The sequence below is a fragment of the Vitis vinifera genome, chromosome 9 (assembly GCF_030704535.1).
Source record: "Vitis vinifera cultivar Pinot Noir 40024 chromosome 9, ASM3070453v1".
Lineage (NCBI taxonomy): Eukaryota > Viridiplantae > Streptophyta > Magnoliopsida > Vitales > Vitaceae > Vitis > Vitis vinifera.
The window spans coordinates 378,800-402,553 of NC_081813.1; the positions used below are offsets into that span (position 1 = coordinate 378,800).

At 36.1% G+C, this 23,754-nt stretch overlaps 3 protein-coding genes and 1 pseudogene across 5 annotated transcripts; all 4 read left to right on the forward strand.

The window, feature by feature from the left end:
* Positions 1 to 8,358: 8,358 nt before the first annotated feature.
* On the forward strand, positions 8,359 to 11,527 carry LOC100248027 (ethylene-responsive transcription factor RAP2-12). 3 transcript variants are annotated; one of them, XM_002266972.5, is made up of 3 exons: positions 8,359 to 9,130; positions 10,232 to 11,170; positions 11,295 to 11,527. In XM_002266972.5, the coding sequence occupies exons 1-2, from the start codon at positions 8,884 to 8,886 to the stop codon at positions 11,122 to 11,124; spliced, it is 1,140 nt and encodes a 379-aa protein (XP_002267008.1). In that variant the 5' UTR covers positions 8,359 to 8,883; the 3' UTR covers positions 11,125 to 11,170; positions 11,295 to 11,527. The 3 variants fall into 3 exon arrangements, with proteins under 3 accessions (XP_002267008.1, XP_010654374.1, XP_059595388.1); XM_010656072.3 differs by having other exon boundaries at positions 8,704 to 9,130; positions 10,241 to 11,170; XM_059739405.1 differs by having other exon boundaries at positions 8,751 to 9,130; positions 10,232 to 11,527.
* Positions 11,528 to 11,856: 329 nt separating this feature from the next.
* LOC104880197 (uncharacterized) lies at positions 11,857 to 16,756 on the forward strand. The gene is made up of 3 exons (XM_010656073.3): positions 11,857 to 16,000; positions 16,337 to 16,426; positions 16,550 to 16,756. The coding sequence occupies exons 1-3, from the start codon at positions 15,464 to 15,466 to the stop codon at positions 16,610 to 16,612; spliced, it is 690 nt and encodes a 229-aa protein (XP_010654375.1). The 5' UTR covers positions 11,857 to 15,463; the 3' UTR covers positions 16,613 to 16,756.
* A 1,214-nt stretch (positions 16,757 to 17,970) lies between these two features.
* Positions 17,971 to 20,400, forward strand: LOC100253135 (GDSL esterase/lipase 5). Its single transcript, XM_002271595.5, has 5 exons — positions 17,971 to 18,406; positions 18,529 to 18,650; positions 19,255 to 19,485; positions 19,659 to 19,914; positions 20,021 to 20,400. Exons 1-5 carry the CDS (start codon positions 18,130 to 18,132, stop codon positions 20,266 to 20,268), a joined length of 1,134 nt encoding a protein of 377 aa, XP_002271631.1. The 5' UTR covers positions 17,971 to 18,129; the 3' UTR covers positions 20,269 to 20,400.
* A 641-nt stretch (positions 20,401 to 21,041) lies between these two features.
* On the forward strand, positions 21,042 to 22,813 carry LOC100248005 (GDSL esterase/lipase 1-like; annotated as a pseudogene).
* The last annotated feature ends 941 nt before the right edge of the window (positions 22,814 to 23,754 follow it).

Sequence of the window (23,754 nt, forward strand, 5' to 3'; positions counted from 1 at the left end):
TGCTTGTGGGGAAGGGAGGATGGTGTTTTTTGTGGTGTAGTTTTGAACTCACAGGATCTGCGTATGTATGCTAAATGCCTAGCAACAAAGCGACCATGATAATGACAATCATCAAGACAAAAATCATGTGTGTGCATGGACTTTATTAGCTTTTCCCCTGTTTCTTTTTGTATTTAGTGTGTGTACTCTGTTGTGTGTCTTTCAGAGACAGGAGGCTTGCATTTGGAGTATCCAAGACTCTTGTTGATTGGTTGGTGAATTTCACCAAGATTGAGCTGAACCCCAGGTTGAATTCAGAAACTGGGTTTTGATAGCCAAATGAAGAACTCGGTTCCGGTTCGGGTTCGATTACTTGCATATGGAGCAGAAATGAAGCAACGAATCTTTCCCGCTTTTGACCCACTAGGCCCTCATAGTTGGAACTTTCTCTATCTGACATTAGATATTTCCATCACTCCATATAGACACAACTTCTTCCCCACATTGTGTCTCATGGGACTACGGAGTCCCTCTGGGCACTCATACTCTTGTATTGGGTCAGAGCCAATGGCCCAACACAACTTCATCAGGGCCAACACAACTTCTTCCTCACATTGTGTCTCATGGGATTTCGGAGTCCCTCTGGGCACAATACGACACGTATTGGGTCAAAGCCAATGGCCCAATACAACTTCATCAGAGCTAACAGAACTTCTTCCTCACATTGTGTCTCGTGGGATTACGGAGTCCCTTTCAGCACTCATACTCTCGTATTGGGTCAGAGCCAATACAACTTCATCAGAGCCAACACAACTTCTTCCTCACACTGTGTCTCATAGGATTACGGAGTCCCTCCAAGCACTCAGTCTCATACTAGGTCAAGAATCGGTTCTGATAGTATTTATAATCACCATTATCATAATTAATGTCAACTTTTGTGAGAAAGGCGATGCAAGCACCAGCTTAATGACAACAACTTAGCTGGAAAAAGGACCCACTGCTTTACAACTGTGGCCTATAATTATGGGGTTTCATGCAATTACTGCACCTGCTTTGTCTCTTCTGACATGTCTCTTTCTCTTCCCATTGCAGATTATGCCCTTCAACCCACCATGACCTCTGAAAAGAACTCTGGCCTTCAATATCCAGTTTAGTTGGAGAGGCCCAACCCCACTGAACATGGGCCTAAGCTTACCTGGCTTAGGCTTCACATGGGCTTGTCTGTATTAGTATTGGTCTCATCCAAGCCACCCTCTCACTCAATCCAAAGCCACCAGCCCAGACAACCGATGGCCCAAGGACTGATTTTGATGACACCAAAGGACTCAAAATAGGGAGGTGATGAGGTCACCATCTGGGGAGCCTGCCAACAATGTCATCAAACTCATCACCATCTCCACCTCTCGGTCCCGAACACAACCCGAGTTGCCCTTTGAAAATGCTATGGTATCAAATAAGTACTGCATCAACCCACAATCCAAACCGTTAAATAAATGTACAAAGAAATAAAATCTAAATATAAACAAATATGACCTAGACATAAAACAATCAGACCATTAATAAGATACAAAGTAACGAGACCTTTTTGACCGACCCACGATTTAAATTTTAAACCTTAGATGTTGAGTCGCATACAAGGCGCAGCCAGGGCCTAGAGACATGTCCGGCACCAGATGAACCCGACAAGGGTGGCTCATGGATAAGCCAAGAATACACAGTGTTTGAAGATAAAATATATCAAGTGGGCCGACATGTTGCAATCACTTAGGTCAATAAAAGATAAAAAAAGACATGTCGACACCATACACCCATTTATGTGATTAGCCGCATAAATAATAGTAAATGACAGCATGATTTTGGTACGGTGTAATTCACCTAGTACCATATGTGTTGGATGGATAAAAACGAACCTAAATGGCCCCAAATGGGCCAAATCCTCTATGTTATGCCGTCTCCCGGGTTCACCCTTGGCTCTAAATTGATCTCTTCCATGTAATACCTTTGCGGTAAGATTGTCCGTGATAAATGTTTTATAATTAAAAAATTTAGAATATGTTTAACAATATTTCTTAACAATGTTCTGAAAAAATAGATTAGCATTGTGTCGTCTCAAGGGGTGATCGCTCTTATCTCTAAATTCTTCCTCATGTCGTTCATAAGATACTATCATAGTAAAATTCTTCAAACAAGACTTTATATAATTGAAAAGCTTAAAATTTGTTTATCAATATTTTAAACATTTTTTAAAAATAGTTCATAATTATTTTCAAGAACAAAACTCTGTTTGGAATTTCAAATATGAAAATACAATTTTCTTAATTTATGCTTCATGAAAAATGTTACACCTTTATACATCATGTAAAAGTTCTCATAATATTCTCTATATTATCAATTATTACTCAAAACACTTTATAAAAACAATTAACAATACTTCAAATTTGTTTTTAAAAGTAGTTGATTTTTAAAACAAAATTTTCTATCAAAGTCTATCATTTTTTTTTTCAATTAGAAAATTGTTTGTGTTCTATAGAACAAAACAACGATCTTCAGGTCTAATTTTCAAATAGGCTCTTAAAATTTTAGAAAATTACATAGTATCAAAAGCATATCGGTTTTAAAATATCTAGTTGAACTTTAATATATGATTTCTCATGAGATCCATATCCTAATCATATTCTTATATTCCTATTCTTTTTTTTCAACCCACTCATGCATTCCTTGTACCATAACAATATTATTGTTCCTAATCATATTTTTTTCATCATTTATTTATATTTTTAATGTCCTTAATCACAATTTTTTACACATGGGATATTTAACCCCACCCATAATTTTGGTAGCTTTAAAATTATAACTATCCAAAAGATTTTGATAGGCAGATGAGTACCCAATGTATGGGTCTTGGTGGGGAGAATTTATTAATTTGGCTTGGGTCTATAGTGGTGAGGAGGGTTGCACCCACTTGCCCACTTGCCCACTTGGCTTTGACCATGGGCCTCAACCCACACGTTTTACCCTTTTTTTTTATTGTTTTTTCTTGGGAAGAATATATATATCAATATTTTAATAAAGTGAAGCGTGTGCGGCACGAGCCCATTGTCTTCTTGGACCGTCTTGGGATCAAACTATTAATTTCACATAAAAGGATAAAACTTACCCTAATCACAATCACGCCCATCATTTCATATATATATATATATAAATTAAGTCAATATGTCTTATGGGTTCCTATAATAATTAACAATTCTTATATTAAAGTAAACGTCTTATCATCGGGAAAAAAATTACCATTATTACTTATTTTATCATTTTTAATACGAGAACTCTAATCGCGTATGATTTTTATCTACCTAAATATCTAAATAAGTTGCTCGAAACTTCTCTATTTACTTATCATCCATCTACATCATTAATCATAAGTCCATTCTTTGTTAACATGACTTGGTTCATTGATTAAGGACACATATTTCATCATATTTCCTTTAAGAACCTATTAAAGCAATATACGTGTAAAGAGACATTAATCTCATTATCTAGCAATTGATGCACGGCATCTTCTCACAGAGTTCAATTTCATCAGGTCCATATGAAGAACAACAGGGCCTTAGATGAGTCTTCTACGGGAACTTTCATTCAAAGCTTGTAACAGTGTTTCCCCTCATCTTCCAACACCAATACGCCAAAACTTGTCCAGAAGGGAAGTGGGATAAGAAGTAGGGTTGAAGGGAGGGGATGGGTTAAGCTTAGAAAGAAATAGCAAATGGCCGAAGATGGGATGTCACCATAAGGAATAGTGACACAAGAGAAGGTTTTGGAAGGTAGCCAAAGTGGAAAATAATGGAAGAGGGTTGGAAACTGGACGTAAGCAGATGAGGCGAAAGCGTGTGGCCTTGTCACATTACCAACAGTCTTCTACACACTCTAATACACAAAATTACAAATAAACAAAAAAAACTAGGTATACCCGTATAGAGGTACCCCCCTTCATGTGTCATTAGCCTAGAGGCCCTCTTTTTGTGGGTCCATCTCCTACTTTTCCTTTTCATTTTTTGCATTTTTTTCATTTTTTTAAAAAAATTATTTTTTTATTTTGGGGTTTTGTCCTCTTCGCTTCTCTCTCTAGATATTCCTCATTTACGGTAGATGCCAGTGCATGAACCTCCTCTCTTCTCAAATTTTCATTTGCCAATTATAGCCCTTTGCTGTCAAAAAATAGGACAGCTGCGTTGAATCATTTGTCTTTGCATTCTTCCCAGGTTACCCCTCTCCCTTTCTTTTATTCACCAAATTGCCACCACTCGTAAAAATTGTTTTATAGAATTTAGGAAATATGAAAAATAATTTCTCCTTTTTTTTCTCAGTACTGCAGTATATAATTTTTTTCACTCTTTAAGATTGGATTGAAAATTCTTCTTTTTTTTAATTTAATAAAATATTTTTGTCTTCATCAAATAATTTGGCTTATAAAAGGGTTTAAACCTTAGATTCAAGAAAAGCATTGTTTTTCCTATTTAACTTATATTAAAATGCATTATTATTTTAAAAATTATAACTTTCGCTTTAATTTTTAGTCACTTATTTCTAAACATACGTAACCAAATAAAATGTTATTTGTAAGTGGAATCATTTTTAACTTATATAGGAATTTATTTCCGTTTTTAAACTATGACTTTAATTTTAATTTATTGTCCAACCCAACTAACGGGTTTAAAGCTAGTCACCTTCATCTCAATCCCATGTTATTATTTAAATTAATTTCTATAATAAGGTGGGTTAGTCCAAGAAGGGAAATTTCTCATATCCATATCCCCAAAAATTAATTATATTAAAAAATAAATATATTTTGTAAATAAATAAATTTTATAATTTACTTTTATGAAAAATATTTTTCTTATTTTATATGTGATAAAAAAAGATAAAAGTGAAAAAATAAAATCATTTTTATATTTATTTTTTAATATTTATAATTGGAGAGAGACGAGAATAAGATAATACTTAAACTCAAGATGGTTCAGAGATGGATTAAAAAAAAAAAATTTAAACCCACCTTTAACCCTGATTAGTATTATCACAAACCTCATGGTACTAGAAAAAAAAAAGGGATGAGCAATTTGAAAAGTATAAAACACTCGTCCTATTATCATCCCTAGATCATTAAGTTTGGTTTGTAGGAATGGGATGGGATATCGCCGCCCTATTACATCTATCGTCATTACAGGCAATGATACTCATCACCTTTGTCTCTACTCATGTATTGAAGTGGAATAAACTTCAACTTTGATAGCAGAAAATGTGGGAAAAATCCAGAGAAGAATTTGGATTTGGTGTCTGTGACCTGAATTGAAGCAAAGGTTGTGTATGGCCTGATGATAATTGATAAGAATGGGTTGTAGTGTTTTGGACTAATGAGTCTATGAGGATGGAGAAGCACCTGAATTCAAGAAAAGTTAGGCGATTCAACATGCTTTTTTTTTCTAAGTCAAAGTAGGTGATGAATCCATCTATTCTATAAAAGATTAGGTAAACCACCTCATCTCATGTGAAACATTTAGAATTTAATCTCCACACATTTCTCTAGTTTTGCCTTCAAACTCCATCCTTAGGTGTACACATGGATACATGTTTACTTGTCAAAATTTATAGGAGTCCACCTTTAAAGTTGAAGCAAAATACCTCATTCCACAAACAAAATTATTTTCCATTAAAAACTTTGTCACATGTATTTTCTAACTAAAAACTTTATTTTTGCTTTGAAAAATAAAAAATTGTTTTCATAAAAAATTTTAAAATCCGTCTTTTACTTCTAATACAGGTGTTGCTTGCTTTGAATTAATTAACTCTCACACTTTTTAAATGCATTTACAAAAGACTTTATTTGAGAGTAATTCTTTCATGTAGAACATATTTTAAGAAGAATATTTTAATATTTGAATATGTAAAAAATACTTTTATAATATTTTAAAAGTAATGTCTAAGAATCACTTTTAGTAATTCTACTATTTTAAAAAATGTTTGTTCAGCATTTTATTTGAATAAAAAAAGCGCTTCTAATGATTTCAAAATTACTTTTAAATAAGTTCTAAAATAAATAAAATTTCCCTATTGTTTTCACATATGGGATGAACGCTTCTTATAAATGACAAGAACTTTCACTCGTAGCTAATTTGAAGTATACTTATTGCACATAATATCATTAATAACAAATTATTAATTAAACTTGAGTTTTTATTTACTAAAGTAGAAGCAACAATTTTCTTAATTAGAAGTCCATTGAGAGATGAAATGGGATATGTTGTTCCTGATTCAACCGGGGTCAGGTCTATCTAAGTTAGTGGAGGTTTAGACAGTCTTCTTCCCTATGTCGTGCCTCTCAGAGTTTTTGTTCAACAGTGTTAAGATTGGATGAGCTTTTTACTTACACAATGGATGTCCGAACAAGTGGTTCGAGTACGCCTCTCCTAAGTTTAAGTCAGACAAAGATAGTTTGAACTACTCAAATGAGAGAGTGAATATGTCAGCCTATGCGCCTATGCGTACCTTGTTTGTGCTATTAGATGGCTTTTATAATGCTAAAGAGAGCATCACTGTAGTGTTGACTAAGCACTTTGACCTTCTCTATAATGATGATTGTTTTGCAGGTGGCAAGACAATCTTCATAGTTTTGGGTGACTGGCAAGTGTTGTCAACTGATATGCTATGATGTTTAACCATGCAACCGCCTATCCCTTCAACTTATTGATGGCCTGGGGTTACGTGTAGCATTTAATTGACATGGACTTGAAGGCTATCGGAGATCCCTTCAATTGTTCCTATGTTAGGCACAAATGATCACATAGGCCAATGGGTCTTGAAGGCTCAACTGGACAATCCTGTCCGTTTAGGAAGCTCGGTCTCCTTTGATCGCCTGACCTTATAGAAAATAGGGGTCTCATTGTGCCAAGTACTAGATGGGTTGGTAGAGATCCAAATGGGATGTCTTGGATGGATTGCATGCCGATGATAGGCGATCAAGGAGTCCAAATACGAAAAGGGACACGTGAAGGGAGTTCAGGGGAACCCCCACATGATACAATCGTAAGCAATGATGGTTGAAGAAGGCATTTGTTTCAATTTTGAATGCAATATGCTTTAGGGTTGGAAACTTCTCCAACCAAGATGAGACCTTCCAAAAGTGTCCCACAAATTCAAGTTTGTCTCAACAAGTTCATAGCATAAAATTAGGAATATTCCAACAAACCCCCCCTCATTTGGCCGCCAAGAAAATAAAATTTTCTACACACTAATCTCCTGCCTAGAATTCCTTGAAGTGCTTTAGTCAAAAAGCACACTTTGAACAGAGCTTGATGAATTAAATTGAATAATAACTCTGACCACCTTGTTTTTAGGGTTTAATTCAACACATCTGAAAATTTCCTATTTGTTACAAATAAATAAAAATCAGCATTTCATTAGTCATTACATGATTGAACGAAAAATTTCGCCGTCTTTCACTATTTCCTTCAAAATAAAATGAAAAAAAAAATCTAAAAAAAAAAAAATTAATAATAAAATAATTCCCCATAGAATATTTTTTCCACTTTTGAAGGCCAAGGCCACGTGTGATTCCTAAAAGGTAAAGAAAATATAAAAAAATGCATGGTTAAAAGATGTATTTTCCCCCAAACTTTATTCTTATTTCTATAAGAAAGAAAAGGGCCAAAATATTTTAATATTTTCTTTTATTTTTGCCTTAGTTTTTATTACATTTTTCAATTACACTTAATATAAGAAAACTAAATTCCTTTTAACTTTATCTTTATTTTTTATCTAATGTTTTCAATAAATTATTGAGAAATGAATTTTTTTTGGAACTTTCTTTATCTTTATTTAACAAAAAAAATAAGGAAATATATATAAAATATTTTTCTTCTCTTTTTATAATTCTTTTTTTACTTTTTTTTAATTACTTACAAACATAATAAAATCCCAATTGTTTTTTTTTTATAATAATTTTACAGTAAGTTTGATTCCCAAAAAAATTGAAAGAAACAAAATAAAGAGTAATATATATATAAAAACTTAAAAAAGGAAGAACTTTATAAAAAATTTCGCCCTTATTAGTTTATGAAAAAATGGAGGAAAAGATAATTAATTTTTTTTTTTATAAAAAAATACTTTTACTTTCTCATTTTTATCCAAGGAAAATGGGGGAATCTTTTAACATTTTTTTCTTATTTCTTCTTCAATTTTTTTTTTTCTTTTGCTTCACCTATTTTATGGCAACCAAATATACATATGAAGAGAAATATAGTTTCCTTATATATTTTCTTTCCTTTCTCAACCTATTCCCAACAATGACACCCAATCTTAATAAATAGGGATGAGGGATAGATGTGGGACAAGTCACAAAATTTAAACAAAACAAGGTGAGTATGGAAAATTTTTAATTGGGACAAGGGTGAAAATGGGTTTTTACATAGGATGAAGCTATGATGAGGTGTCTACTCCTATGTTTGGTTGAAATAAAAATAAATATTCATAGGAAATTTCAAGACACTCTCCTAACCTATTTATCTTCATCTTAAACTTACGTATTAAATACGAATGTGTCTCTTAAACAACCAAACATGGTCTTAAGAATTGGTTTTTAACGTAAGAAAAGGGCAAAAGTTGGAAAAATTTAAATTATTTCATCTCAATGCCAAAAAGATTTTCATCCTGGTAAATTAGAGTTGGAGGTAGGGGTAATGTGGTAAAACCGTAGCACAGCTACTTTAATATAAAATCCCTAACCTTTTGTTTAGAACTCATTTTTCGGAAGAAAAACCCTGCAAATTCGCTCTTTTTTCGCTTCCAATTTCGAAATCGATTTCCATTTCTCAGCTTTCGAGCCCTCATAATCTCTCCCACAATCTGTGAGAAACGATGTGTGGTGGTGCCATCATCTCCGACTTCATTCCGGCGAGCCGCTGCCGCCGGGTCGACGAGGATTACTTCCCCGCCCTCAAAAAACGCACCTCCGGCAACCACTGTTCCAAGTCGCTGTGGTCCGAAGCCGTCGAGGACGATGACGACGACGACTTCGAGGCCGATTTTCTGGGTTTCAAGGATGACTCCGACGACGAGGAGGATGACATCAAGCCTTCCGCTTTCTCCGCTGCGAAGCCACATGGTAATTTCCCCCTGCCCATCATCCTTCATTTCCTTATAGGGTTTCAGCTTTTTGTGATAAAAAAAAAAAAATTAGTTTTGAGGTGTATCATTGTTTCATCTCCTGGAAATGCGTCTGATTTTTGTGGGACTTTGTTGTTTCGATGGAATTGTTTTTTGTAAAAATAGGCAGTATTCAGTTTCTTGGAAAAAAAAGGGAAAAATTATGAGAGTGAAGCTTCTTAGAAATTTAATCTTTTTTAGTGGGTGAAAATTTATTCTTTTGTTTTTTTTTTTTTGGAGAAGCAAACAAAGTTCTCCATTTATTTTGATGGCTAAATATTGCTATGTTGTTTGTTTTCTTTCTTGTTTTTTTTTTTTCCCAACTGATTAATGATTCTTTTTCATTCTCTCTTAAAGTGTTAAAGGTGAGATTTGTTTGTTGAATCAGCGCCTTGCTTAACTAAAGCTTAGATTTTTTCGTCTTGAATCGCTTTTTTTGTCATTTAACTGTTTAATTTTGTCTGAGATGGGAAGTAGAAACTCTGTGAGAAATGCTTTTGAATCTTTTGGAGATCTAGGTTTTATCTCAAAGAGTTCTGAGTATTGGGTTTGTTTTCCCTTAGTTCTAGAAATTTTAGATTGAATACTTTCCATTGTTGTAGTTAACGGTTGCCAATTTCTTTTGATGCTTCTGTTGTTTCTACTATGTGATAATTATGTTTAATAAATTGATAGAAGATAAAAGTCCCTTCTCAATTGATGAGCCAAGTTAGGTGAAGGTAGGAGCAATCGATCGTCCAAACTGTAACTGCTCTGAGAAATATCAATCGGAGAGTTTCATATTATTGGTGAATGTATGGAAAACATTTAATTATATATTTTTTTCTTGGCATCTGTCATGTTAGTTTCTGTACTCATGGTTTGATTTTCTTTGGTGAAGATCATAATAAGCATTTTCCAATAAAAAAACTACATAAAAAGTATTTTCCTTTATATTTCTATTTTCCAATTAGTATCTTTGATTGGATTTCAACTGATACATGTTTGGCTATTTCATGATTTTCTTTTCTGATGAATGTTTGTTTAAGAAATATCTGTTTTGCCCTTTGATTTGGTGAAGGCTATACAGGTATAAAATCTGTGGAATTTAATGGGCAAGCTGAAAAATCTGCAAAGAGAAAGAGGAAGAATCAGTATAGAGGAATCCGACAACGCCCTTGGGGAAAATGGGCTGCAGAGATCCGTGATCCAAGAAAGGGGGTTCGAGTTTGGCTTGGGACTTTCAACACTGCTGAAGAAGCTGCAAGAGCTTATGATGCTGAGGCTCGGAGGATCCGAGGCAAGAAAGCAAAAGTTAATTTTCCTGATGAAACTCCTTTGACTGCTCCAAAGCGCACCATCAAGGCAAATGCTCAAAAGCTAATTCCAAAGGGTAGCCCTAACTCTTCCCATTCGAATCTGAACCAGAGTTTTAATTTCATGAACAACTCTGATCAGGAATACTATAGTAGTTTAATGGATGAGAAACCATCAACCAATCAATATGGGTATCCAGATTCCTTCCCTGCCAATGGCGAAGTTGGACTAAAATCACTTGCCCCATCTGAGAATGGTCGCATGTATTTTAATTCAGACCAAGGAAGTAACTCTTTTGATTGTTCTGACCTTGGATGGGGAGAGCAGGGAGCAAAGACCCCAGAAATCTCATCGGTTCTTTCAGCTACCCTTGAAGGTGATGAATCCCAATTTATTGAAGATGCTAACCCAAAGAAGAAACTGAAGTCTAACTCTCAGAATGCAGTGCCTGTTGAAGAAAATACTCCAAATGGGCTTTCTGAGGATCTCTCAGCTTTTGAGTCCCAGATGAAGTACTTTCAGATCCCTTATCTTGACGGAAACTGGGAAGCTTCAATGGATGCCTTACTCAGCGGGGATGCTGCTCAGGATGGTGGAAACCCAATGGACCTTTGGAGCTTTGATGATCTGCCTACTGTGGTGGGGGGAGTTTTCTGAGCAAACTTTTCCCTTGCTAGCTGGTCTTCTGTAAATAAAGCTACATGTTAGTAAATTTCACCCTACCATTAACTTATTAATGATTTTGTATCTCTCTGATTCCTTGCTTTATTTGGATGCTTCTTTGCTTCTTAAAAATAGGTTTTCTTTCTCATCTTTTCTGTTTTCAGGAATGGTTGTTGCCAGCGTTGCAGTTTGAGTTCACGGTTGGACATGCATAAGGCTTGGCTGAAGAGTGTTTTCTTAGGTAGCTATTGTTATATGGGGAGTAAATAGGTATTTAGGTATCTTTTACTTTCAAGACTTTGAATTGGCACTTTGAATTTTATGTCTGTATCTTGAAGATTATATGGGTTGGAAGACTGAAACCTGATAAAATACCACCTTTGCTGTTTGTTTCAAACATGGTCACTACTTTCTTAGGACTGTCAGTCCATGGATATGTTTATATATCTGTATTGTGATTTTTATTTTTTATTTTTTATTTTCTTTTTAAAGCTTTGTTATATGGCATAAGTGCCACAGCTAGATTGCTTTGAAAGATTGCTTTGAAAGAGCCGTGAATACTTCTTTCCCAATTCTGTCTCATCTTGTTGACCACCGCCACAAATGTTTGAATTGAGTGTTTGCTTTGCATGCATAGGTATTGGAAATGTAGTAATCATCGTATAGGTTGTGTACTTTATTAACTCCATAATATTTTGTTGGCTCCAATACTTCTATCTACCCACTTCACCTTGTCTAAGAATCCTTTTTCGGCATCATCTTCTGGTGTATGTTTTGGTTGTGTAATTCTGTTCTTGGTACATTGGTTGTTTGGTTTATACTCTTTCTTCGCAAGTCCTAGTTGCACAATTTGTGGGGGGATTCAGGGAGCACATTAGAGGTTTGTTTGGATCTTGAAAAGTACGAGGGGAAATAAAGGCATTGAAAACATCCTGAGGAATGAATCACTCAATTAGTGCTTGGTATTTTCTTTTCTTCCTGTCATCCTTTAACATCCAAGCAGATCCTTGTAAACCAAAACTTGCTCACTTTCTCTCCTGCTTGGAGAGGTGAATAATTCAGTAGTAACTTGAGTTAGGTGCGTCAAACGATCGTTAAAAGGAACAGCACAATTTTGTTGTGGAATTGGAGTAAAAGTAGCTCTGTATTCCCTTATTTTTGCTTTGTTTATCTTCTTGCGAAAGAGAGGTGAGGAGAAATTTCTTCATAGATATGTATCCCCTTCTTTTTTGTTATCTTAGTGGAAAGGGTAACGAGGTGTAGCATAACCAACACTAGCACATCAGAACTCTGCCTGCTGGATGTAGTCCTCCCCGGCATGCCACCATCAAGGGAATTTTCACGGCCACAATTAACCCCCACTGCCACCAATCCACCCATGCCTGCAGCAGCCTCCATTATTTCTGACCCCTAGCAATCAGTCACAAAGGACCTTCTAGTCCTGGTCACTGGTGGCATTGAAATCTGCAGTCATGGACCATTGGTGAGTTTGAACAAACATTGGTTATTGAATAGAGTGTTAGCAATGCAAGGCTTCAACATGTGGTAATGATGCTGGAGAGGTGTTAAAGAAGTCAGGACACACATGATGAAGATTGAAAGTTATGGTGATGTAGGTGAAAGTGCTTGTGTTGTTGGTGGTGGAGGTTGCCAAGTGAGTGGCATAACTGGTGGAAATGGTGGTTGTTACTGATGCATACTGCTTTTCTACTGATAGTTGCAATATACGATTCTATCTAGGTTTTCAAACCCCTCATTTATGCTTTGCCATACCGACCAGCCATTCACAACTATTCTACTTTTACTTTTCCTGCCTTGCCAGATTATTCAGGCATACATTTAATCTGCACATTTTTTATTTCTTTCACCTGTCCTCATCACTCTTGTATTTATTGGTTCCTTCAATCTTTTACCATATGAAGTGGGTTGTGCACATGATGGCCCCCACCGCATTCGACACTCACTTTTTTGTGGGTTTTGCATTAATTTCAAAATTAGCACAATTTACTGAAAAAGAAAAGAAGTATGTATTTTTTTTTTTTTTCTCCTAGTGCATTGTAGTCTGAAAGTGAGGTTTTCTTAGGGACAAACCCATGTGTCAATGTTGGAGGCTTGAAAAAAATGGTGTTTGGATTTGATGCTTAAGATGAGTGTCGGCCCTGGGATAGTGCTTAAACCCTAGGGGTGATTAGCAGAATCATGACTTGAATATTGATTAATGGGAGATGTCAAATCCCAAGATCTCGATCATATGTTAGTTGAGATTGCTGTTACACGTGGTGGAGGGTGGTGGGGTTAGTTGAAGGGTGAAGGGTGGTTGAGGTGTGAGGCTGAGCTGAGCTGAGGGAGGACTCTCCAAAAATGATGAGAGGTGAGGTGAGGTGGAGGTGGGGGCCAATTTTTATTTCTTGGAGATCACAACACCTAGTTTCATGAGCCCCTGCTACTGTTTCTACTGTTTTTGTGCAAATGGACAAGGACGAGGACAACCAACATCATCTTCGATTCATCAAACTGCATAAAGGCATCCTCGTGATTTTTGTTGTCACAGAGACAGAACAGAAGGCAGCAGCAGCAGCAGCAGCGCCCTTTGCCCACGGCCGCGGGAGACTCCCCCACCCCCATTACCACATACACCAAATCCATGATTACCATGTGATTCCATCTTATTATGGGGTTGTTAAAGGGGCACATAGGCCCTGAGTCCAAGGCACAATGACTCCCAAGTTGTCGTGGCCTTTCTAAATTGAACATATTTGATGATATATGAGCATATAACAAATATTGTACATGCATCTTTAAGTTGTATTTCACTTTGTTTATGTGCGTGTCATATGCCTAGGCACAAGGCCTTTTTTTCCCGCCTTTGCGTGGCCTTGCGCCTTTCATAACTACGTAACCTCTTCCCTCTGCCTTTTTCCCTTTTTAGCCTCCCCTTTTATTGATATTGTTGTTGGAGTGAAGGAGAGAGTAACCCACTTTGCCACTCAACGTCTCATTCTTAAATTTGGTCATACCAAACCCTTTTGAATTAGGGATGATGGACATTTGATCTCGTTATCAAACCCTATATAATCGACTTGGAATTGAGCAAAGGCTATAATGATCTTGTCGTACTCATTATGATCAAATTTTTGACATGTCGATCAACCACCCATTCACTAAAAGATTCCAAGATACCAAATTCAAAATCTATATAGTTGAAATTTATGATCAAATTTGACCCATTGAATAAAGATAAGTAGGGATGTTTTAATTGCAATTTTGTAGCACTCGCTTTTTCTCCCTCACATGGAAACTGAAGGGATACTGTTCCATTTTTATGTTAGAGGCAAATAGTTTCTACACATTATAATTCCAATTTTAAGGAAGATAATCACAAAAATTTGAAAGCAGTGTCAATGACCAAGAATTTGGTGTTAAACGAATTCATAGAGTGGAGGCCTAAACTTGAAAGCGACCTGTCTATAGCTTGGGTTGGATCCAAGGCCACCCAGGAGAGGTCCACACTCAACCCCATCAATTTTCAGACATATGGTGGACCTGTCTATCAGCACAATGAGTACCCTCAACACAAAGCAAACCCCATCATCGACCCCAATTATAGAGGACCCACTAATCTGAAACAAATTTGAAGGCCCAACCCCATTTATTGGTGCTTGATAAGATATAGGCCCAGGACACAGGGATGGCTGTACCAGCCTCCCAGGCCAACTTGCCTGAAATGTTAAGAATGATGAGACCATCAACTTTTATGCGTTGGTTAGCTAATGTAAAAATTAATGAACAAATTACAGAAGATCAAGATCATGCCCTGATTTTAGAGGATATCAGTTTTCCATAATCTATGATACTAATAGGGAAGAGATGGAAGCTATAGGGACTTTAAACAATCATGCCCTGGTGCCTCTTGGAAGTATGCTGATCAGGGCTCAAGCAATCTTTGCCTTCCAGTTCCTGTTAGTCTGAGCAGAGTATGAAGACTCTGGGCAGACATTAGAATGCCGAGAAAACACAAATGTCAACTCAACTGAGCTTAACACAAATTAACAATGTAATACCAATCATAATGAATTGATCAAAAATTTTATTGTATGGAATATATGCCAAAACTAGAGTATTTCCCTTTGAAGAAGTCATCCCTTTCTAACAATAGAAAGGTTTGGGAATTGGGAGTTAATCCTAGCAAGGAAGGAATAAGAAAGGGCTTCAATCAGAGGATAACATCGTATTCCTTCTTCCTATGGAAGTAGTGCCATGTACTAATTAAAAAACTAAACAGAGGAACAGTTAAATTACTTAGGCTAATTAAACTCCAAGATGAAGAGCTGCAATGGCTGTTCCAACACATAATTCAAATTGTTTGTCTTTACAACTCCACCATGCATATTCTTTCAAGAGGTGTTGTTTCTTCTTTCTCATCATCCTTCTTTCCATGGCCATGATGGTGGGTGTTGCTATATTGACCATTGTCTTCATCTTGAAGCCCCAAAAGCCTGTTTTCTCCCTCCAAACAATGAGTTTGGAGTCCTATAAGCTAGACGTATATTCAAATTCAACCCTGTTTATTTCATCTGTTATTTCATTAACTTTAAATGCTCAAAATCCTAACAAGGTTGACCTAGGTTTTAGCCCTTCAAGACTTGATATCCTCTACAAGGGACTTCCCATAGGAGTAATACATGTTCCTGGATTCTACCTGCCTGCTCACAGCTATAATGTGCTTGTGAAAAACCGGGTTTTGTTTCCCTGTGTGAATGTTAGCCAAATCATTTCTGAGGTTTCAAGGCAAACACTGATTCAGATGAGAATACTAGGTGACATTGGAGCTCACGTGCGGGTGTTTCATATAACCCTACCGAAAATCAAGGTCTGTCTTGCATCTTCTTTTGTCAAGATGAAGCTCTACTCTTTAGCAGCCATGAAAGTAAACCCTTTATTGTGAAAGAAATAAAGCTATGAACACAATGCCCTTTCCTGCTTCCCTGCTTCATCTACTCTGAAATTGTCTTGCTACATTAGTCTGAAATATAAAGAGCTTATTTGGGAACAATTTTAGGAAGTGTTTATAATCTTTTTAGCACTTGAAATTTCGAGTGCTAAAAAGGTTAGAAAAGATTTCTAGAATCATGACCAAATGGATTCTAAAGCTTGTATGATAGGATTTTACTTTGAAAATTTGTTCTTGTGTTTCCCATTTGTGTAGCTTGCCCTGGACTGCAACATTAATATTGATTATCAAGAGCTCACATTCAAGAATGAATTGTATGCCATGACAGTAGCACAAAATCTCAACGTACGTCCTCCCTTATCACTTTTGTTTGTCCTCTTTTCCCTTATTTTGGTAGTTGTTTAAATATTTTACATATCTGTTTATCTATTTATGTATCCATTTTTGACGTCTACTTTTCCTTTCCAGGCAGCATTTCCTGCTAACATCCAAACCTTCTCCAAGAACTGTTCAGTAGCCTTCTTAATCTAAACATGCACTATTGAGAAATATAATGTATCATTTTGATTGTTAACAGAGGTTTTGTTCTCTTATGGCATCCCTTTCCCATTGGAAGTATAGTTATTCTAGTTTAATCAACATGCCAAAGTCCAAATGGCTAGAGTTTTTGTTTCATGTGGAACTTCTCTGATTGTAGATTTCTTAGAACTGGTTATTTTTTATCCCAGAAGATATTAAGGAAGAAAAAAAAATGTTAAAAGAAAAATGATTTTCTCATATTTGATCATAATATGATTTTCCTTCCAAATTTTCAGGAATCAAACATTGCGTATATGTAAACTTTAAACAAGGGTTATATTGATTAATTCTCGAGAAGCCTTGATCTCACAAGGCTAGAAATGCTTTTTGTTTCTTTCAAAATCACTCTCAAATAAGCTTTCATTTAAGGGTAGGTAGAAAAAAACCCTTCTGTCATATTTTTTCATCTTTGTCTAAACCTTGCAGGATCATCATTTTATAAATTTTGGGTGCAAACCCTTCTCTTAAAAAAAAAAAAAAAAAAATTCAAAAACCCTCTGCATTGACCAAAAACTATACATAAATACTTGATTGGCTAGGTGGGCATTCTAGATAAAATGAGTACTTTTGAACCATTCTACCACATTTTTTAACTTAATCAATAATCTAAGTCAATAGTCCATGTGCAGTATGCATTAATAAAAAACACCCAAATCAGCTTTTCTGAAATAGATCTTCTTCATCACAAGTGATGACCATTTAACTAACTTCAACTTGCAACTGCATTTAAGGCGGGAAAAAGCTATGCTCTGGGCCAGTCAAAGATGAATACAACTACACATATTTTTCCTTTTCACACCACATTAAAAAGGTTAAGAGAATTAAAGAAAAAAAAAAAAAAGGCTTCACATGTGGAAACAGCAATAATGTTGCTGACAGCAGATGCATGAAGGACTGCCAAGGACCCAATCAGAAGTTGCCACATTGATGATACTAAAAACAAATTGATAGTTGTTATGCCACATAAAGCAAATAAAATTTGACCTTCTCGAATCTTTTGTTGGCCTCCAGTTAACAGTGCTCACTCTGACAAGCTCCTTTCCCCAAAACCTCATCACCCATCTCATTTACTTCCCCAATTTCCATCTTAATTTTATGTTTTTTAATTGCCTCAAACTCAATTCAAACTTAACGCTACTCATGAATTTTGATGTGTCGAGCAATGGTGGATCTACAATGTATATCAAGCTGATATGGGTTACAACAAATGGATAGTTTAAACTTGAGACTTCCCGTAGAACAAGCCTCTGATTCACAAGTTTAGGGTTAATGTACAAGCTATTTTGTCTGAATTTGAATTTAGATTGCTAATTCATTGACAATTAACGGAGTTCCAAAGCAGGTATGAACATATATTTGTGTGGATAGTTTGGTCATTTCAATAGTAGCAACAATGAGGTTAGTACATTTATGGGTCAATTATAAGTAGGCATGATGATGAGTAAGACTAAGGTGAAGAAGTCTTAGCCATGGCCAGGCTGATCAGCTCCCTCTCTTGCATCTTGATTCTAACTATACTTCTCTTCCCAACAATCTGTCTCAGCAAAACCCAGAACCCAGAAAGCCAAGCAGCAGAAGCATCAGCAGCCTTGTTCATATTTGGAGACTCTTTCTTTGATTCTGGAAACAACAATTACATCAACACCACAACACTTGACCAAGCAAATTTCTGGCCTTATGGAGAGACCTACTTCAAGTTCCCAACAGGGAGATTCTCTGATGGCCGTCTTATATCAGACTTTATTGGTGAGATTTGGAAGCCTTTTGTTCAGTTATCTGCTATGCAAATTCACTTGGCTTATAGGCCAACTAGGCCTTTTTATCTCTTCCACTTACTCTTCCTTTTTTATCTGTCACTTTCGTTGTAGCACAATATGCAAAGCTGCCCATGATTCCTCCCTTTCTCCAACCGGGTGTTCATCAATTTTACTATGGAGTGAACTTTGCATCTGCTGGAGCAGGAGCTCTTGTCGAAACGTTTCAAGGGGCGGTACGTAAATTCTACAGTAGATATCAACAAAATATGCTTTGTTACTGCTGTTCTAGATAATGTGAATGTACATGATCAATCATATTTTGCATACTGTCTTGCTTTTGAGATTACCTGGGGTTGAGATGAGAGAGTGTTGGAAGTCCATTTGCTTCCAAATTGACAAAGTCAATGGCTGAAACCACCTTTTTTTTGGTGAGTTTTGACAAGTCTTTTAGCTCACATGGGTAGGGGCCAGTTGAGGGGAGAGAGAAACACAGCTCCAAGCTATATGTAGATTTGATTTGTGAATACTCAACCCCTGAAAAGGTAAAGGGAAGTGATAAACTTATCAAATTGTTTTGTTCAAAGTTCAAACTGCTTATTTTATATATAAGCTGCTAGAAAATCTAGCATGACTCCAAAAAGGTAGATTGGCAGTTATGGACTTTTAGCAGAGTGTAAAGACAATTTGAAATAGACATGAATCTACCAGTGATCATTCTTAGAAAAGAAAATGATTCAAGTTAGGCGTTTACAAAACCTACTCACTTCAATAGTAAGGGATTACTTGAATTGTGAATCTTCTTGAAACTTACTAGAAGGTGGTGTGATTCATTTTCAGGTAATCGATCTCAAAACACAGCTAAAGTACTATAACAAGGTAGTGATTTGGTTGAGACACAAGCTGGGCAATTTTGAAGCAAAGATGAGACTATCAAGAGCTGTGTATTTGTTTAGCATTGGGAGCAACGATTACATGAGCCCGTTCTTGACTAATTCTACTATACTAGACTCCTACTCTGAATCAGAATATGTCGGTATGGTGATTGGCAACTTGACAACCGTTATCAAAGTAAGCATCACTCCTATTTTCAGCTTCTTCAACAAACACTTTAGGATAAATCACTGAGAACTCAACTTAGGCATTTGAGACTAGCACTTTTAAGGACAGTGCTTTCATCTTCATGAGATCAAATGTGGTTAATTTATTAATGCCCATGCTTTGAATTATTGTTAATTTGGCAGAAAATATATAGTAGAGGAGGCAGGAAATTCGGGTTTCTCAACTTGCCACCATTGGGTTGTTTTCCAGGCCTCAGAGTACTCAAACCAGATAAGAATGGTAGCTGCTTAGAGAAAGTTTCAATGCTAGCAAAGTTACATAACAGAGCTCTCTCCAAACTTCTTGTAAAATTAGAAAACCAGTTACTTGGATTCAAGTACTCATACTATGACTTCAACAGCAATCTCAAACAAAGGATGAATCGCCCCGCTAAATATGGTACATATTACATACATGTCATAGCAATTCTCATTTCAGGTTTGTTACTGCTGATCATTAACTGAAGTTTGCTTTGTTGAATGGGGAAAATGCTGGTGTCACAAAGGTTTCAAGGAAGGCAAAACAGCATGCTGTGGGACGGGCCAGTTTCGGGGAGTATTCAGCTGTGGAGGAAGAAGAATAGTGAAGGAATTTCAGTTGTGTGAGAACCCAAGTGAATATGTATTTTGGGACTCTTTCCATCTCACTGAGAAGCTATACAAGCAATTAGCTGATGAAATGTGGAGTGGATCTCCCTACTCTGATGTTGTTAGGCCTTACAGTCTCAAAAACCTATTCTTCCCAAGAGTATAGCTTTTTCAATTTTTATAGCTACTGTTATAGAAATTGGAATAAAACAAGAAACAGAAGCAATTTCACTGATTTTTTTTTCCTGCTAATAAATCAATGAAACCCAATTTCCATGTTCTTCAGGATGGAAAAATTGTACCTGTGCTATGTAGATTCTCAGTATAGTAGAGCTGATCTCTGTTTCCAGCTGAATCAGAAAAATATTCAATCAAATAATTGCTCCTGTAGCTGCAGTAAGAAACAAATTAAAATTGAAACCCTAATAGAACAATATTACATCATCTTGACCCAAAACAAACACACAGAAAAATGAAATTTTTTTATTACCAGATAAGAACAAAATTCAGAAAAGTCATGGCTGAACTGACTCTGGTTTTATTGACCATTTGATGAACTGATAAAAGATTTTTATCAGATGGGAATGTATGTAAAAGTTGGAACAAGGGAGAAAGATTACAGTAAATGAACCAGACATCAAATGGCAAGATTCAGCAAATCTATTTTTAGTTCAATCAAATAGGTGTTCTGCTTGCCGCAATGAGAAACAAATTAAAACTGAATAACTTTACGTAATAATATTGGTCCATCTTGACCAAAAATATACACAGAAGAAAAAGAAAATTCTTGATTACCAAATAAGAACAATGAAAAAACGTCATGGCTGAGCATATTCTGACTGCCAAAGTCATGATCAGACATAATTCAATCTCTGCATATTGGTGGATGGCACTGCTAGTTCAACAAAAAGGAAAACTTGTTATCTATTTGATCTACCTTGCAAAATTGTCTTCACTGGGCTATATAGAAGTAGGGAGAATGATTACAGAAAGTGAATCAGACATTAAATGGCAAATCTAAGCTTTCATATAATCTATTTGTCGGTTGTTTGTGTATGTATTATCATCCCAACCAGCAGCCAGCCCCTGCACTTTTCATCTTTGGTGATTCATTTTTTGATGCTGGAAATAGTAACTTTATCAATACCACCACTGATTATCAGGCAAAGTTCTGGCCATACGGGGAAACCTTCTTTGACTAAACCACTGGAAGAGTTTCCGATGGCCGCATGATCCCTGATTTTATAGGTGAAAGGACTAGTTTAGTATGTTGTTTTCTTTTGCATCTGAATAAGCTGTTGCCCTCCTGACTTTTGTTGGTTTGCTTCAGCTGAGCATGCAAAACTCCCATTCATTCCACCATATCTACAACCTGGTAATGATCAATTTTCTTATGGGGCAAATTTCGCATCTGCTGGAGCTGGAACCCTGGATGAGATTAATCAAGGATTGGTATGTCTTCTCTTGAAAAGGGATTACAATAACCTAAGGAGTTGGTACTTGGTGCTGCAGGCACTAATGGCCTTGAAATCTAATTGGGCCAACGCAGCTCAGTTGATTATGTCACTCCATATTCAAGTCCATACTCTTGATCACAACCCATTTCATGTTTAGGCTTGCTTATTAATAACAGGCTGAAATCATTGCATCTAAACTAATTTGACTTAACTTTTTCGGCTAACTTGGCTTTGCTCTTTTTTATTTACTTGTACAGCACCAAACATTTTTGTCTTGAGAACATGGTTGTATACCATTTTCAGGTGATAAGCCTAAACAGTCAGCTAAGCTATTTCAAGAATGTGGAGAAACAGTTTAGGCAAAGGCTAGGTGATGAAGCTGCCAAGAAAGTGTTGTTTGAAGCTGTGTACTTGATCAGCATTGGCACCAATGACTACCTGAGTCCCTTCTTCAGAGACTCCACTGTGTTTCAGTCCTACTCTCAGAAACAATACATAAATATGGTGGTCGGCAATTTGACAGAAGTCATCAAAGTAATATAGCATCTTTTGTCTTTGAAACCATTTTTTCTACTTAATATGCTAGAGAATGTTCTTTTTTACATTAAAAACAGTTTTATTTTTCTATGTTTAGCCCTTACTGTTTATCTATGTTTCAGGAAATATATAAGAAAGGAGGAAGGAAGTTTGGGTTTGTTAATTTGGCGCCATTGGGTTGTCTACCAATCATGAAAGAAATCAAACTCCAACAGGGAGGCACCGGTGAGTGCATGGAAGAAGCCACAGAGCTAGCAAAACTACACAACATAGCTCTCTCCAAGGCCCTGAAGAAGCTAGAGATCAAGTTAAAAGGCCTCAAATTTCCAATTTCCAATTTCTATACTCTCCTTGAGGAAAGAATGGACAAGCCTTCAAAATATGGTATGCTGCCCTCTTCTTCACATTATGTGATTTTCCCTGTGGCTCAATTGCACTTCTGTTCTAACTCACCTTTTGTGTTGATGCTGCTAAGGTTTCAAGGAAGGGAAGAAAGCATGTTGCGGTTCGGATCCCTACAGGGGCCTTTTGAGTTGTGGAGGGAAGAGAACAATAAAAGAGTATGAGTTATGCAGCAATGTAAGCGAACATGTGTTCTTTGATTCAGCTCATTCTACCGACAAGGCCAACCAGCAAATGACTGAGTTAATGTGGAAGGGAACTGGCAATGTCACAGGACCCTACAATTTGGAAGCGTTCGGAGATAGTCAAGAATAGATAGAGAGTAAATAATTTCAGACATCTTCCTGACACTCACATATGCCAATGAATAAATTATCAGTCCAATTCATTTGTACTTCGTATTTTCAAACGCCTGATAAATGTACTCAATACTGTGTTTCTTCAGAATGAAGGTTTAGTTCAGACAATTGGACTGGAAGTAGTTTCCAACTAATAAATTTAGCTTCTTGCTACTTCTATCAAATAATTTCTCTGCTTGCAGAAATAAGAAGCAGATTAAAATTGAAACCTTATTACAAGAATGTGGAAATCCGAAGGAAATTCAGTTGTGTACACAGTTGTGTTACAACTACAATTGTATTATAGTTGTATCACAGCTATGATATAGTTGTACTTCAGCTGTTATAGTTGTATTTCCTATTCTAAGTTTATTTCCTGATTTTATGTGAGACTTTCTCTCTTAAAATTAAGGATTAGATTTTTTTTTCTAAAGAAGATAGCCTTAGTCATTCATGTATATAAATATCGATACTATAATCATTTTGATAAAAATTATATATATTTTTTCTCCCTAAAATTTCTTCATGGTATCAAAAAGCATATTTTGAACTATTCAATCTCGTCCATAACCAAATACCGAATAGCCACCAAAAAGGACTCCTCAACCTCAGAAGTCACCTCCACTCAAGAAGTTCCTATTCCGAGCAATAATGGAGGATCGGATGGTGTTGCTCTTCTCATTACTGGACACAAATGGAATGGGTAAAACTATCTTCAATAGTCTCATGCATGCAATCATGATGTTCATATGTGGTAGAAAGAAGGATGACTACCTCATTGGTGCAGTGCCTCAACCTACGAAAGAAGGCTCAAAATTCAAAGGATGGAAGGTTGAGAATAATATGGTTATGTCTTAGTTAATTAACTCGATGAATAATGACATAAAGGAAAATTTTATACTCTATAAAATAGAAAAA

Coding starts and splice junctions, on each gene's coding strand:
- LOC100253135 (XM_002271595.5), top strand. CDS start 18,130: ATGGCCAGGCTGATCAGCTCCCTCTCTTGCATCTTGATTCTAACTATA. Junction 18,407..18,528: donor TCTTATATCAGACTTTATTG/GTGAGATTTGGA, acceptor CTTTCGTTGTAG/CACAATATGCAAAGCTGCCC. Junction 19,915..20,020: donor GAATCGCCCCGCTAAATATG/GTACATATTACA, acceptor GGTGTCACAAAG/GTTTCAAGGAAGGCAAAACA.
- LOC104880197 (XM_010656073.3), top strand. CDS start 15,464: ATGGCTGTTCCAACACATAATTCAAATTGTTTGTCTTTACAACTCCAC. Junction 16,001..16,336: donor TAACCCTACCGAAAATCAAG/GTCTGTCTTGCA, acceptor CCATTTGTGTAG/CTTGCCCTGGACTGCAACAT. Junction 16,427..16,549: donor CAGTAGCACAAAATCTCAAC/GTACGTCCTCCC, acceptor TTTCCTTTCCAG/GCAGCATTTCCTGCTAACAT.
- LOC100248027 (XM_002266972.5), top strand. CDS start 8,884: ATGTGTGGTGGTGCCATCATCTCCGACTTCATTCCGGCGAGCCGCTGC. Junction 9,131..10,231: donor CTCCGCTGCGAAGCCACATG/GTAATTTCCCCC, acceptor GATTTGGTGAAG/GCTATACAGGTATAAAATCT.